Here is a 17,524-nt window from a genome sequence, read left to right on the forward strand (position 1 = left end):
GTGCGGTTTCAAGTAATTAACTAAACATCAATCTATTAAATAATACAGAGTCAAAACTGCACACTAAACAACAAAATACTCATTGAATATAACGGAAGTTTTTAATTTTCATATTTGCTTCAAAATTTTAAGCATCATCTTAAATACAAACTTTGTTTTGAATGGATACATGTAGACATCATTCTTGTAATACAGAACAATCCACTGACAGGACATGCACTTATTGCAACATTGAAAAATACTTTATGAAACCCAATTGCAACACTAGTTAAAACAATAAAATCCTGCAATAGAACATACTTGTATCATTGCTATCAATGAAAACCATTTGCCGTTGTCCTATAAACTTTTGTTTGTGATGTTTTCTTCGTACGCTCTCTTAAAAAACGGATACAGATATTGCAATTATTCTGTAAAATATCTGTTAACATTCTTTTAACTATTCACCGACTGTGTACTTGTTGTAAATTAACCTGCCTTTACATGATTGCCTTTACATGCAGTGTCAGTGTTTTCAACTCAAAAGTGTTTCGTTGAGAAATTTAGTTTTTCTGATATATGTGTCGAATGCAAAAGCAAAGACATATTATATTTAGGGAAACTTATTTGTTGAAATTGCAGTAACTCTCCATAAAGGAATCAAACATGTAGAATCCAATTCCTTGTCTGTCTATGAGATATATACGCCATATGGAACTTGAAATCCACTCTAACGTTTAATTTCCAAACATGACTTATGTTTTCCAATGTTGGTTTGCCAAAGTAATGTATAATTTCGATTTGTCTCTTTTCATTACACTTTTGAAAGATTTGACCCCAAAAAAGAACAAAGAATTGCAACATGTAAGAGTCAAAGTATTGTAACATGTGCAATGACTCCGCCAATAGCATCGACCTAATGGAGAATCCTATCTTGCTGTTCAATTGCTTTCTGCTACTTTTTGAGATATTCAGAGATAAACATTTTCATAACATAATTTGATGTGACTATCATAAAAGTGAAGGTGTAGCGCTATAAAACCGGGTTCAACCCACCGTTTTCTACATTTGAAAATGCCTGTACCATGTCAGGAATATGACAGTTGTTGTCCATTCGTTTGATGTGTTTTATTCTTTAATTTTGCCATTTGATTAGGGACTTTCCGTTTGAAATATTCTAGGAGTTAGTATTTTTGTGATTTTACTTTTTTCCATCATTGATAAACTATCATTGTTCATGTTATTGTGTAAGTTATCACTTACCTGCGTCTATTTGAACATCTCTTAAAATCTGTAATAACAAATGCAAAACAGTCATTTAAATATTCAAAACTACGATAAAATAAACAACAATGTATAATGCTACCATATATATTAGTGGAACTTCTTTTTAAATGAAGCTTTGTTTTGCAAATGAGTCTTGTTTCTAGTCATTGGACTTCAAGAAACATATATTTAGATAACCGTAATTAAAACTGTACATTTATTTCATTGTACACTTATGTTGACTTGTACTTCTTATTGGATTCAACTTATGTTTACGTTTTTTTAAAACATAGACAATCAGTCCTATTACTAACAAATCCACTAAATGTATGATTACAAATTCGAATGTTATATTGTTAACTATGTACCTGACATAATATGTGGACATTAAGATCTTCTTCTTTCAGACTCTCCTGGAGCTTCTTGAAATTAGCATGTGTTGTACTCTTCTTCCAATCATGTAGAGCATTAACTTTGATATCAAAATCCCCTCTGCTATAAGACTCAATGTTTTTCCACGACTGGGATGGTTTTCTTTCCTTTAAATGCATATACATTTTCCATGTTTCTTCTATTGTCAATTCAGCTGCTAGGCGTCCAAGATGTTTATCTTCGGGTAGGCTGTCTAACCATGCTTTGTCTAAACCTGTTAAACATTGTTGATATACTTAACCAATGTAGAAGTTTAAATATGCCAACTAAATAAGACGATTGGAAATTATCTTAATATGGACTATATCTTAAAAAAAAGAGTAAAGCAATCCTGCTAAATGTAATCTTCCATTGGATTAATATGGAACGCCATGACTGCCTTCTGTCCAATCGATGATCATCATTGTATGAAGTGGTCACAGCATTATATGCAGTGGTCACAACATTACAAGCATTGGTTACAATATTATATGCAGTAGGCACAACATTATATGCAGTCGTGACGGCATAATATGCAGTTGTTACAAAATTATACGTGTTTTGCTGAAGGTGATGATCAGTTTTGATCAGTGTTGATGATGATGATGATGATGATGATGATGATGATGATCAGTGATGATAGTGATGGTGGTGGTTCAGGTTCGGTAAACCTCGGAATTGTTTTTTAAACGAAAATTGTCAAATCCAGCCATAGTTGATAATGACCCGTAAAAAAATGAAACAGTTATTGAAGTCATGTAATTCGGGCAATTCGATGGAAAACTTTAGAAAAAGATATCACCTGCTGTTGTCTGCAAATTAGACAGTCACATTTTACCCATTCAGGGGTAGTTCATTCCGAGGAAATGATGAAATTATCAAGAGTTGAATGGATGAACTAGTTGTGTTCGTCTAAAGATATACATAATGTAAGTTTAATACTGGTTAATAATAATATATATCAAAGAATAGTTTGTATAATGTATGCTACGAATTCATTTTCTTCTGAAGAACTATAGTTACATGTAGGTGCCACTTTATTCTTGATAAGAATAAAATAGTCAGCTAATTAGAAAGCCTGAGTCACATATCTTGCTAGCTTATATACATATCATGACAAACCAATTATTTGGCTTCGATTTAGAATCATTCCTCTTTTACTTTTTGTTGCTTTCATTTTGACCTTAACTCAATTTTGATCACAACCATTCATGTGTAAAATACAAATTGAGTTGACTTGCGTGTTTTAAGTGTGCTTAAAGATTTATTAAGATATCATTCCTCGATGACTTTTAGTTGATTATGTTTTGTATGCTAATGCAAAACTTAACCAGAATTTTTTTTTCTATCTCTGTATTGTGCTTTTTATAATATAAGGTACAACAACAAAACATAGTTAAAATCTTTATCAATGAACAATAACTTGTTTAAGGGAAAAAATTACTATGAAGACTGATTTGAATAACTAGTTTTGTTGGTTATACAAAAAAGAAGATGTGGTATGATTGCCAATGAGACAACTATCAACAAAAGACCAAAATTACACAGACATTATGTTTGGAATTTAAAGTTTCTCTCTTTTTATTCATTGTTATTATAGTTTTCAAAATAGAAGACAAAAATGAAAAGAAGGGTAAAATGTTGTCATTTAAGAGCAATAACTTCTGCCATGTATGACATAATGGACAATTGCCCAACAATCTGAACATTTCTTCACTTGTTAAACCTCCTCTATTTATAACGGTTTCAAATTAGTTATAAAAATTGCATTTCATACCTATGTTCTATTTATAGCCATGTCGGCCATGTTGGTTGGCAAGTGGGGTCATTGAACACATTTTTTAAACAAGTTACCCCAATAATGATTGTGGTCAAGTTTGGTTAAATGATGCCTATTAGTTTCAGAGTAAAAGATTTATTCAAAAGTTATCGGACGACGGACGACTACGACGATGGACTTGGATGACGACAAACGAATAGTGATGAGAAAAGCTCACTTGAACCAGAATACCAAAGATGGAACAAATATTCAAATCATATAAAACAACGATAAGGAGGAGACTATTCGTATTGATGTTAAGTTATGGATTCCCGGTTCGACGTCGATCTGAGTCTTACATATATATATATGAAATTTGGCACTAAATATTGACTAAATACTTAAAGAGAATTATACCTTTATTATGTAATGAACTGGAGACGTGGCATACAAATGCAATTAAAATTTTCATATTGATCATTCATTAGTATTCAAGTTCATTATGCCGTGCGTATTTCTTCAGATATATAGAGCTGTAATATATGCATACAACTTTAAATTTTACCATTTCCTCAGCAGATGTTTTTTTTTTCATTTTGTTTGTGTGACATTATAAACTATGACTGGATTTGGCAATTACCGAATAAAAAAATTACGAAGTTTACCGAATCTGAACCACCCAATCATTAGCAATAACTATCATTATCATCTTCATCCACAAAACACGTATAATGTTGTTATCAATGCATATCATGTTCCGACAACTGCATACGCTAACACGACTGCATATATTGGTGGGACCACTGCTTTTAATGTTTTAACCATTACATATGATGGACCAACAAATGCATATATAAAGTTGTCACGACTGCATACAATGTTGTGAACTCTGCATTTAATGATGTGACCTCTGCATATAATATTGTGACTACTGCATTTAATGTTGTTACCTCTGTATATAGTGCTTTTATCACTGCATATAATGCTTCGAACACTGCATATAATGCTTTGACAACAGCATATAATGCTTTGACAACAGCATATAATGCTGTGACCACTGTATATGATGATGATCATAAACATAAGGCATTCCATAGATAACATTTGCAAATGAAGCTAACTAAGCCTTAAGCTGCTGTTGTTCTATATGATAAATGTGATGAAATAAAAATTAAATGTAGCAAACACAGTAATTTGAACAATATATGTTTAACTGATCAATTTGAAAAGCACTTTGTCAATATAAAGATATTTCGACGCATATTTATAAAAAAAGAGACAAAATGTGTATATTGTAGAAATATTTACAAAGATGTGTAGATTTTGGACATGTTGGACATGTTAAAGCCCTTAGTAAAAACATTATGTTCATTCGTTATCTTTCTTATCATTTCTTGATGCATATATTGTAATTACAAGCAGTATGTGGCATTTACAGAACTGCTATTGAACTACTTTCCTGTATGCCACAAGAAATATGTATTTAAGCAAAAACTGATTATTCTTCATTCTTGTTTTAGGAAATAAATATTGATATTTTGATCTTTATCAGCCCGAATGCAGTTTCTAACGTAGCAGAAATTACAAAAATTTAAATGTTATTACACAATCATACTCTTTCAAAGATGCAAGGTTATAGTATACCAACACAACTGCAGGTATTCGACTTCAAAAAGGAAAGCGTAATATGTTGAATATATTATAATATTTGTGTTTAGCAAGTGAATTAAATCCTATATAACACGTGTCGAATAAACTAGCACAACTATTAATACACAGGACCACAACGTCCATAAAGTAAGAATCAACACATGCGAGGTGTGTTTTCCTTTGCCTAACATTTTTTTCAAATGTAAATAACAGACTTCTGAAACATTAAAAATTCTTTCGTCTTGGGTATTTTTGTCTCTGAGTATGGGACAGGGGATTTCAATTTTAAGCACATCGGTTGTTACGTGTGTAACACTTAGTTGACGTGAAGGAAGGCATTTGGTCATTTTTGGAATTCTTTTGTCATGATTTGATATGAACTTTCCGAAATTTAGTAATGTATTGAATGAAATTTCTATCAAAATACATATTAAATAAACTCATCATAGATACCCAGAAACAATTTTGTCTAAAATTTATCAAAAGTGAGTCGCAATATTTTCCTCACAAATGTTAGAAACAATTCTTTGAATAATGAACTTCAAGTAATTCTTTTAACAAATGTTTAATGTTAGCGACCTGTCTTGTTGAGTGGTTAATTCTTTTTTCTTTAAAGTAAAATAATTATTAAACTAAATCAAATTCAATTAAAAAGAAAGGTCTTTATTATGTATAGCCAGAAACAGATTTTAAATCGATGCGTTACCTATCTTATTAAAATTTATTGGTTTCATACGAAGGTTGGATTATTTTTATCAGAATAAAATATAATAACTCGAATTGATATATTTGTTTCTTTTTATGGTAATTATTCTTTTTTCTGTTAATAAAAAGAAAATACTGTGAATAGTTTTACTTGTCTATGTCAAGATGTAAAACAGTTTGACGTTTTATTTCTTTCCCGGCATTATACATCCATAGTATACGTGTTAATCATCGTTGATTGGTGGACTGATACGATAATTTTGTTCCTTGATTAACGTTCGACAGGCTTGTGCGGTCTTAAATTTTTGAATACTAGTATAGTAGTTTCATCTATATCAATTTGTCATTTTCCCTATTATAACATTTGAATGAGTGAGGATTCGAATGATGGGTGTTAAAAGCATAGCAGGAGACGCTCATATTGTCGACTAACCCCGTCCTACTCCATTTGCAGTTCATGTATTTCCGCATTTGTTTGCAGTTAACTTGATAAGAATCCCTCTAATCGATAAACGATATATAGTATTGTCACATTAATTATAAACTGGTTGTACGCTTCCAAATGGAATTTAATTTGCTTAATAGAATAGTTATCACAGTAAAGGTTAAGGAAAAGGTGTGTGTGTGTTTTGGATTCTATTAAATCAAAAGCATATCGCAAGTGTCATTGGGTTAATGAGGTTGTTTTGGCTTTTGAGAGTTATCGTTGACACACCGGATAGGCAGTTGAAAGTTGCAAATTAGTGCTATGTTGCCAGATATGCAAGCCAGGAAAGGAATTAGCTGTGTCACTAGTTCCTCTGCAATTCCATGTAAAAGGAAAAATTACTCGAAATGTAGAAAAATAAAATAAAAGGTTAAACAATACTTACAACACCATCATTGAATGTTGCCGCCACCCACCAGACATGCATAATATTTTGCCAACAATGTCATTTATAAAATGTAGCATGTATGGTTCTACTTTGGTAAATTGAAATTGTTAGAAGCTAAACAAATATTTCTTACCAACACAATTGTCAGAGCATCTGTCATCTTTTGCTGGTAGCTGTGAAATAAATACATGGTTGTATAACGGACATGTGTAATCGTAATAATACACTTTTTGAGTAAAAGGTTTTAAAATTAGTATTAGTTAAGATAAATTGCCGATATTTACCCTTATATAGTACTGCGGATTCCCCCAACAACTGAATACACGAAAATACAAGTAATATCATTGATAGAATACAATACAACATTTCTTGAACCATGTCTTTCAACGGAAAGGATCGTCAATTTCGCACGCTTTTATGACGTCATTTACCAGATAGAGGGCCTGCCTGTTTCCTGTTATATTTAAAGTCTCTAGCTCTTTCATAATCGTCAGTATGTAGGGTAGAAGAGAAATGATTAATGTTCCGTAAGTACGTAATCTTGATTCCCATACGACTGAGGGAAGGTGACCATCTTATTAGATTTAAATTTTCCAAATATTGTGTGCAGTATAAAATCAAACCTTTTCACCCGTTTGCTCAACATGTACTGGGACTGACAATGCCTAGATCTGTTTTACAAGGTGATGGAAGTCACATGATCGATTCGTCTAAAAATCGTATCCCGGAACTGTCGTATTTGTAAACATTACAATGATTTACTTGGAAATAATAACTTAATACTAATTAGCTATTCCATATTCTTGATCTGTGTTTTGGTGAAAATGTCTATGATCAGAAAAAGGGGAATATATATCAAAGAGATATCACAAACTAGCTGAAAAGATCCTTTATCATTTAGCAAACAACTACACATAAAAACAAAGATAAAAAACATGAACCCTCTCAAAATCGGTTGTGAACTTGTATGCAACCGATTGTAAGCAGTTCCTTATTACTACATAAAATATGTTACAAGTCAAACAATAAATGTACTTTGTTTTATTCCATTACGTAAACCAAATGAAGATAGAATCCCCAAACATTTAAACAGATGGCTAAATTATAACTTTTTTTATCATTGGTTCAATGACGTCCTTTCACTCAAGGACCCTATATAGGGTCATCATGATAGTAAACGCAATCCCTAAGTTATTGTATCCACTCGATATACTAGCATTCCGTACATTCAATGTTACCAATACAACTAAGTCGATATACTAGTATTTAAAGATGGATTGGTAGTTCCCAAAGTTTGTCAGTAGCGAAGTACTTTAATATAAATACAAAATAGGAATTTATTGAGCTTTGTAATTTTAAAACTTTGGATTTCAACTAAAATTAAAGAATGAAGCTAGAATGACTAGCTATAAGTAATTTTCAGAGTTTGACTTTATTTATTGTCCTTTTCAGATATATAATATTGTCAAAGTTTGGACTTATTACCAAAAAGTTGCCTTGTGCATCCCTTTAAAAGACACGTTCATCGAATTACGCATCTGGTGCATTAAGATATGCAGTAACAAATATAATTTATAAAACTGTTCGACAGTGACCCAAGGATAATCAACAACCAAGATGTTCAGCAATTAAGAAGTTTGGCATATATATCAAATGGTTCACTTCATAATGAAAATGTATACTAAGTATCAAATTTATGTAATCACAAACTATCTCAAACCAAAACTTTAACATACTAGCTTCCACTATAATTTGAATCAGAAACGGTATACCAGAGGGACCACGAACTTGAAAACATACTGTATCCTTTTTATCGTAGATGGGACACAAAAAATATATCTCCCTCATGCATAAATCTGATTCATTGTCATATATAAACCTTTGGTCTAGTTATGTCAGCTTGACAAATTCGTATAAATATTTAGATTTTTAAGTATGTTAGACCCAACTTTCTGGTGCTATACAATCTGTTCAGTGTATTGTTACAATAATATCAAGACAATATCAGTATTGTACATATTCAACACTAATTATGGTGACTGAAAGCGATATTAGTTGGCACACTAAAGTGAGAACTATCAAAAGTAAAATCACACAATTTCCGAACACCGAGGACAATTGCATGCGGAAAGCCCCGAATCAAAATCAAAATCAAAATCTCAAACACACTAAACTAATTGACAACAACTGTCATATTCCTGACTTGGTACAGGCATTTTCTATATAAACAAACACATTATGAAAACACGACAAAGCATATTAGCATAAATGAAAGACAAGAATACGAAAACTATCATAGAACAAGTAAAGAGCCACGCCAATGGATACCACTGAAAACATACTAAACAGTAAAAGAAATATTCAAAAAGACAAACAAAAAATGAAATATTAAACAGCTTCATACCATTTTTTCAGTGATGTGACCAAGCCAATACATTTTCAACTCACATCGTCCACCCTACATTTTTGTACCTGCTGGCTAAATTTCGATCCTTTGTTTAAATTGTTTTGTGGCGTAGTCGTAGAGTCGAACACATAAGCATGTTTTGTTAACTTTGAGGACAAAGTACATTATCAGTGTTTAAGATTTTCACGAGGATTATATTACGGTCAGAAAATAATATCTGCATTATGGAATAGGAAAGGAATAAACCCTTTATGGAAGAGTTAACAATAGCAATTTATTTTAGAAACATTTCGAAAAAAAATGAAATCACCAAATTTTGACATCAGCAGCCTACTATAGACTCTTCAGATAAAATTGCTGCAAAGTGCACAAATTTTTTGTCGAACACCTGGCTTCTCAATTTTTGATAATTGGGTTTAAACATTCGACATGATCAAAGTGGTGTCCATACTCCTTGAGTTCTATACTGTAGTATATTTGTATGTGACAATACAAGTAAAATAAAATTCGTATCGGTTTGGAAAATCAATCTGAAAATTCACTGAATTATAATATCTATTTAAAACATGTCGAAAAACGTTAAAACATTTGAATAACTGAACCAAATTACTTTACAAATGAAGTGTGATAAGGTATAAATGAATAAGGATGAATAGAGTAAATTATAGTTTTACAATATAAATTAGCGCTGTAACTCTTTATAAAATACCAAAATTCAAGAGTTAAAAGACTGTATAAAAGGCGCAAAGGTAAATGTTTTGTTGAGTTGCTTTTTGAATGAAAAAAATCAACATTCATTTTTCTTTCCATTTTATAAAAACGGCATTGCAGGAAATATTTACGACCGGAAAATGATACGATTATTAATAAGGTATTTGCTTTGTGGAAAAAAATGTATCTTTAGATTGCAGCCGGTCCATTGAAGTCGTAAAATAAGCACCCTTTTCTTGATTAGTCACTCCACTACATTATTAACTTCACAGTTATAATTTGTATGGCTGTTTTCTTTGCATTAATATTGAGCATGTTGTACATTCCGTGTACCCTATTTTGAAATTTTTGAAATGACATTCTGAGACATACAATTTGGGCTAGCATATGTAGATTATAATAAAAATGATATCTGAAAACTAATTACGTGTCATATCGATAAATATTTGTGTATTTTGTATTTTTGAAAAGATGTATAAACATATATGAAACTGCAATTTGATAAAACAATAATGACTTGATTATATACTATAAGTATAGAAATGGATACCTCTTTCTAGCTTAAAAAGTACGTTCTAATTTATAGGCAAAGTAGATACCTTGTCTGAAAACCATCTGGACACAACATCTGTCTTGTGTTTTCTTTTATGATCTGGACATATCCATTCATCTTTAGACGAAACTCTATGGTCAAAAAAGCAAAGATTTGTTCCACAAACTATACCAATTTGAGTTGTAAACGGCAAATCTATAGTACAAGCAGAATCCTCTGTTACTGAGAAATAAAAGTTTGAAATTTGTGTAATAGCATGTGTAAGACATTCCTGAGCCGTTGATGCAATCGTAGATACAATCGCGGTTTTTATTTTCTTGTGTGAAAGAGTAATAATTAATTTATTTCTCTGAATGTCAAATCTCATATCATGTTGTGCATCAATGCAAACATCAGCACTGTCGGTAAAAAGCAGCAGCCCGGAGTTTTGACTGACCTGTAATTTCCATATTGTTATGAAAGTCGCGATAAACCTGTACAGAATAGCTGGTGGTACAACTTCGTCTTTAAAAGTATAAGACAAATGAATGCTTCTGTCAAACGGCATACTTATGTTGTCTTCTCGTTTGGTACTAATCATACATGGTATTAGAAAATAGTCTGATCCATTCATATTGTCTTCTTGGCTACAGATTATATCCAAATGAACTAGCATTTCAACCATATACTCCTTATGTTCTAAGATCGTCTTGAAGCAGTCTTGATTCCATATCTCATATAAATCCCTTTTCAGCAGTTTTCCACTTCCTTTAAGTGCTTTATAAATTTGAAGAAGATGTTGTGGCCAAAACTCTTCCTCAGTTACGATGGAGCGTAGGACATCTATCAAAAACACCGGATCTATGATAACTTTATCTCTCAGGCCAGCTTCGTCAAAGAAAATAAGTTTTCCTAAAGCATGATTAACCTTTAGAAACAGTGTCAGCTCATCGTCATCCAATGCCATGATTTCATTTTGATTGTTTATGCGTTTGAGTTCATCAATAGATACTATTTTCTGCTTTTCGTCGATTTTCTTTGCTAACTGAAGTTCAAGAGGTACAAATTTGGTCGGCATTAATTCCCCACAACGAGGATGATCCAAAGCAACTTCTACTAACTGTTTCTTTAAAACATCTATATCTTGGTCGTCCTTGTTTCTTGCGTCAACAAAAATAAGTGGTCGGTATTTAAGATGTTTTTTCCCTCCATGGTTTTGAAAGAGTATTTCGATGGAGTTTTCTAATGAATGTCTCTGCTCCTCTATGTTACCCTGAAATATACATGTTGATCACATATACTTAGAGTTAATAATTTAAACTTTGAGAGTATGATAATAGCATTTTAATTTATGTGAATTTCATGATTTACAAATTGGTGTTTAGTGGTCTGATATTATCGCTCCAGTTGTTATCACATGCCATTCCATAACGTTATCGCATGTCATTTCGGCGTTACTCGGCAAAATCCAGATGGTACGTTTTCTTTGAAAAAGATAAAGCATTAGGATTACAACACATTTTAAGCGAAAAAAGAAACAGGAAAATATATTATGTAAAATGCAGAAAAATAAAAATAATGATACAATAATTACATTTCAAGATTCCAGCATTGTTTGGAAAGTTAGAGTGTTCATTATGTTTTGTTGATTTTTTTATCGTCAAAATAAATATGTATTATATTGTTGTTTTTCTTGTCTGTTGATGGATATAATAGAAATATTTCATACCGGATGCATTAGATAACTTGAGAACCACTATCAAAAGGATCAATATATTAAACTGTTATTTCTCCATTTTGAAGTATGTAATAAAAGAGTATGCCATGTCATTTTTCATATTAGGTGTATTATAAACCCTCGATCAATACCCTGAGCTAATATTGAACCTTGGTCTGATAATAAATATGATATGAAAAATGTCATGTAATAATCGAGTAATAATAAAAGCTGCCAACCATCACATTTGGTAACTTTTAGATTTTTTAGCAGTTGCTTGTGGCTGCGCAAATCTATTTATCTCTTTTGAAACTATTATTGCAACAATAATTAAGCCTGAACGAAACTCAAACTTTATCTCTAACACCTCATGGTAGGACTGAAGTGAATTGATTCAGATGCTACAAAACTTTTTGTAAGACGGACTGCAGGATTGCTATGTTTTACTCCCATATCTGTCATGACAGCCTCCATAAAAAGGTAACTGAACAGATGTTTCCAATTACCAGCCTTTGTAAATATCACTTCACCAGAAGTATGCATGATTGCATAGTATGGTTGTACATATAACCAACATATTTTAGCGTAATAACCATGATAGATCGATTGAAATCTGTTGCACAGATACTGACGAGTATGTCCTCTCTACCTTGATAAGGACCTACATGTGCCAAAAACGGTTAATATCCGGATTAGTTCTTACATTAGCAACATGACAGGTGTCAAATGTAAAGCTGGATCTACATATCAAACCGGAGCCCTGATATCGATTTCGTTTTTTGGTGGATTTTATGTTGTTCAGAATTTAGTTTTCAATATTTTTTTGTTCATTCTTGTATTTGTCTTTGGTCCTTTGCTTTGATCATTTTCAATTTATGAATACGAACATGATGAGTGTCACCTTTGTATCTTTCTCTTCCTTTGAGATAATATATCAACCTACTTTAACTTGATCCTTGTGAGTTGCCACAAATAGAATTTTCGGAAACTCTTCATTCTCCTTCAACGTCTTGCAATATGTAAGTACGGAATTCACCCAATGGACAAGGTATGCTACAAAACAACTACATATTTAATAAATAAGTCTTATGGCTGTATGCAGATATAACATTTACACACGAACTTAACAAATAAGTTGATTTTTGGAGATTAAAAAACACAGATGTGCTACATAGATGATATATAGCTGATATGGTAAAAAGGTAAATCATCACCTCGAGAAGACATTGTCATGCTACATGTATGTGCTCCATAGGTTGAAATTGTTGTTTAGTGGTAAAAATCTATTCCATAAGTCTCTCAGTTTTATGTTATTCAATTTATATACTGAATGTAATGAGGGTGGTAAAAGGTTATTTTCGTGCAACGTGATCGCCGTTTTTTATTTCACGTTCAAAGTGTTTTTACTTTTTTATTTGACGTTCAGTCGTGCAAGACAGGTTCCTCAATCAACGTGTTTTGCTTATTTAATTTTACGTGCATCGTGATTTTCTAATGCTTATTTTGCGTTCTCAGTATTTTTCAAATAAAATTCAAACACTTGGCAGGAATCGTCAAGAAATACTTTTTTAAAAGCCGTAAACTATTTATATCATAAATGTGTATACTAAATCGGGAATATCAAGTAAAACAGAGAGTTTATATAAACAATTAGACAGTGACTCAGTCACAAAAGGTTCACATCAAAGTCTTTATTTTTCGTGCAACGTTCATGACAGAAATTATTTCACGTTCAACGTGAAATTATGTCTTATTTCACGTTTTTTTTCGTGCAAGCACACCCCTTTACCACTCTCTGTAATGATTCTCTTTTGAATTTCAGATGGAAAATAATAAACCTTGAAGTTGTGAACATAACAACTGTCTATAAGCGGAAATTTTAATAAACATATTCCTTTTTTTTTTTTAACATATTCCTAAGATTTGTAGGATTGACAAATGATTCACCGAATATGTGGTTTAACAATGCAGAGTCATTTTTCCAGAATATAAATTAGTTTTTGATTTTGAAAACAGTAAGTAATATGCATAAGCTAATACAAAATTGTTTACAAATATTTATATCTTCATTAAAATTAATTGAATCGGAGTAAAAAGTCCACTCATTTAACATACACAACAATCCAAAAAGAGTTAAGTTAATCATAAATGAATATCTCCTAATTGTCTTCTCTTTTTATGCATGCGCTTCTAAGTTAACTTTAAAAATCTTTAGTAATGATTTATTTTAACAGCACCATCATACGCAAACACGCTTTAACAAGACGCTGATCATCAACTAGCTCGTTTAGTACTAGCTTTATTACCTGTTTAAATTCTCTTTTTAAGATATAAAACAAAGAAATGATTATAAAGTGAGTACAGGTGCAATTTATGCATGTATTCTTGTTCGATAAGATTAATGTTGAATATACATTTTTATAAGTGCAAAACTGAATGTTGATGTTATCCTGAAGTTCTTCTCTGATAATCACCTATCCGAAAATTATGTATTTGTAATTTAAGAATAGACGTTACATACCTCCATCCTCTTCATTAATGCTCTCGCCACCATTGAAAATAAGAACAAAAGTGCCCCTACTTGATATAAACAATTGATGGGTTAGATGGTAAATTTTCTGTCCTCCAAAATCCCACAGGTCAATTGGCACAATTGTCATTTCGTAGTTTCCTTTCATGCATTCCGAACGAACAAGCTTGATAATGTCGTCATCGGATATTTCAATGGTCTTTGGTGAATCATTTCTTGATGTTCCCTTCATGTTAGTACTGATATCGACTGGTGTTTTGATACTTGTGTTTTTTTTACCTGCAAAGCAACAGGTTACATTGTCTTATCACAAGTCATAATTTAAAAGGTATATGTAGGCGTAACTTCAACCAAAACATTAACACATCGATACATTTGTCTGATAATGTTACAAGTATGAATTCCTATACATGTGAAATAATCTCGTATGCCTTAGTGAAATAATTGATTTAAATAAATAATAAGAATAAGCTATAATAGTTCTATCATAGTCCAATTCAACTATTCATTTTTAAACTTGACATGCTAATTTACTCAGAAAGTTTTCCAGGAAAATGTTAAAAGTGAAAGTAAAAGTACATCAGACGTTGAAATGAATAAAAAAAATCTGCAGTTGGGTGCAGACCAGCAATAATATAAAGTAAACACACGTTAATCCCGCGTGCACATATTTCATTTGTTAACTCCAAATTTTGCATTTACTACAATTGCGTTAACGCGGTCAAGACAGAGATTTGTAATGTCTACTCGAGTAAATATTCATTGCGGGAGATTTGACTTGAAAAAAAAACAGACGACATAAAATGAAATTTTGTTTTCAGACAAAACACTGATTAAAAAATAATTGCTGTAGTTCATGGTTACCTGAATTTAAAAATGATTAAGTTGTTCAACCTTTAAATATAGGAAATATAGTGTCAAGTGTATTTTATCTATCCATCCCTGCAGACATAAGGAACTGTTTAAACAATATTGTCGAAATATTTTCTTCCACGTCAGTAAACGTACAATGGTCCAAACTTTAATTCTAATTCTGCACCAATTGTAGCTGGTTTGTACAGCTGATAGACAATCTGCACACATTGGTTGTTTTGTTTAATATATACGTGTATGTTTCAGGTATGTTTGAGATTTATTTATTTGATAAACAACTAGTATGTGTTACATAATACACAAGTACCTTTAAATATTTTTAACATTCGCTTTCGGAAAGCTTTCAGCTTCGACTCCTTTTTGACCTCATTTTGAAAACCGACACTTGGGTTTGAAGCACATGCATATGGAGTCCGTAATTCTTCGCTAAGTGGCATAGCGCCTTGATTCTTTATTTCTTCACTCCTTAAGAAACTCTGTACTGATGCATTTAAAACAGTACCTGAAACATTTTAAGTCGAATTATATCTTTTGCATTAATTTATATCATTATGTGTAGCTTTAATCATGTATGTGATTATCATAATATGTGTTTAGTGATTTAAGATTTAAGATGTTAATGTACAATCCATGAATTATTATTCTTTCCCATGGTCTCGTGCTTGATAATATATGATTTCTGCTATTTTTTATTATATTTGAAGTATGGGAACTGTTTTTTTAACTTAAAAAAACACGTTTATCTTAACTAAATTGATATAAACTTTGAGTGTTTTTGTCAAGAAGTTTCAATTTTAATAAAGAAAACAAAAAAAGAAATATCATTTACTCTAATTTTAGTATGTAAGAACTCTAACTTATTCTTTTATATTTCATATATTTTCTTCCAAATTTTGTATTTGGTAAGTGTCAATAGTGCAACGTACTCTGGTTAAACATGGTGTTCATATACTATTTTTTTTTATAATTGATATTTGAAAGATGTTCTTTTGTTCAAAAGGATTACTCTTACATGGAAACTAATTTATCTTCATCATTTATTTGTTATCAATAGGAACCCTTTTGTACCAGCCTCATGAACAATCAGGGAGTAAATAAAAAAAAAGATATAATTAATAAAAAAAAAAAATTTAAAACAAACTGTATTCATGCCGGAAACTAACAATTATAGTTCCTACAATTATTTGCAGATTAAAAACCTGTCAATTTCTATTTTGAGTTCTTTTCAAAAAGTATCAAGTTAAGCGTGAATGTTGTAGTTTTCTTATGCTTATATTCTGTTAATGAGAATGCTGAAATTTTTTTAATTATTTCTTGTTTTGTTTTTTTGCCCCCTTGGATTTACGAACTTCAATGAAGATACAACCTAAAATTAAAAATCAAATGTTCAGAGAATAGTTGAAAGTTTTTCCAAATCAAAGACATTATAAGAAGAAATAAGTTTCTTCATACTGATTCAATAAATGAATGGTTTTCATATACTTTTGAGTTAAAGAACGGAGATAATGTGCTACTTCCGATGGAGTAAATGTCATTTCCAGTCTCATATGATAGCTTCTATAACAGTGATTCCAAAAATATGAAGATGCTATATACTTTTACTTGATTACAACATATATGGATTCCGATTACTCTTTAATAAAAAATGTGCAAAATGTCTACTTCCAGTTTTCTCCAGGTCACTTTCGGTTGGAATTTTTCAAGGTCATATGTCACCCAACATTTTGGTAAAGTTCATAGGCTTATAAATGAACCAAATTGAAGTAATAATAAATAAATCTGGTAATTACACATTTCAGGGGCACTAACTCCTATAAGGTACCATTAGATTATTTCAGACCAAATTTAACATATCTACATTATAATTAAGCAAACATTTTGCACTTGTTCTGTTATACATATTTTTAAAGGTGTTAGAGAAAATGCTGAAACAATGAAAAGTCACATTGAGAACTTGACCTTGACCTTTGAACTTGACCTAGATTTCCATGGTTATACGGCTAACGAATAATGAGATGAAAACACATTCCGACAAATGTATTGTGTAAAGGTAGATAACCCCAATAAAATTGTATCGAATCGCTTCGATCCAAATTAGTCAAAAATTCC

General features: G+C 31.3%; 2 protein-coding genes across 2 annotated transcripts in view; both read right to left on the reverse strand.

Moving 5' to 3' along the window:
* The window catches only part of LOC134721151 (uncharacterized), a 30,164-nt gene extending 15,353 nt beyond the window's left edge, over positions 1–14,811 (reverse strand). Inside the window, exons 1-6 of the mRNA XM_063583956.1 lie at positions 14,534–14,811; positions 12,956–13,065; positions 10,363–11,568; positions 6,779–6,818; positions 1,614–1,891; positions 1,243–1,270 (exon numbers count right to left, since the gene is read on the reverse strand). Coding sequence (XP_063440026.1) covers positions 1,243–1,270; positions 1,614–1,891; positions 6,779–6,818; positions 10,363–11,568; positions 12,956–13,065; positions 14,534–14,774 — 1,903 coding nt within the window. The 5' untranslated portion in view covers positions 14,775–14,811. The remainder of the gene's footprint in view (positions 1–1,242; positions 1,271–1,613; positions 1,892–6,778; positions 6,819–10,362; positions 11,569–12,955; positions 13,066–14,533) is intronic.
* An 882-nt stretch (positions 14,812–15,693) lies between these two features.
* Positions 15,694–17,524, reverse strand: part of LOC134722510 (caskin-2-like) — a 163,638-nt gene continuing 161,807 nt past the window's right edge. The window contains exon 9 of the mRNA XM_063586131.1: positions 15,694–15,917. Within this exon, the coding sequence (XP_063442201.1) occupies positions 15,694–15,917 (224 nt within the window). The remainder of the gene's footprint in view (positions 15,918–17,524) is intronic.

Source organism: Mytilus trossulus, chromosome 6 (assembly GCF_036588685.1).
Source record: "Mytilus trossulus isolate FHL-02 chromosome 6, PNRI_Mtr1.1.1.hap1, whole genome shotgun sequence".
Classification (NCBI taxonomy): domain Eukaryota; kingdom Metazoa; phylum Mollusca; class Bivalvia; order Mytilida; family Mytilidae; genus Mytilus; species Mytilus trossulus.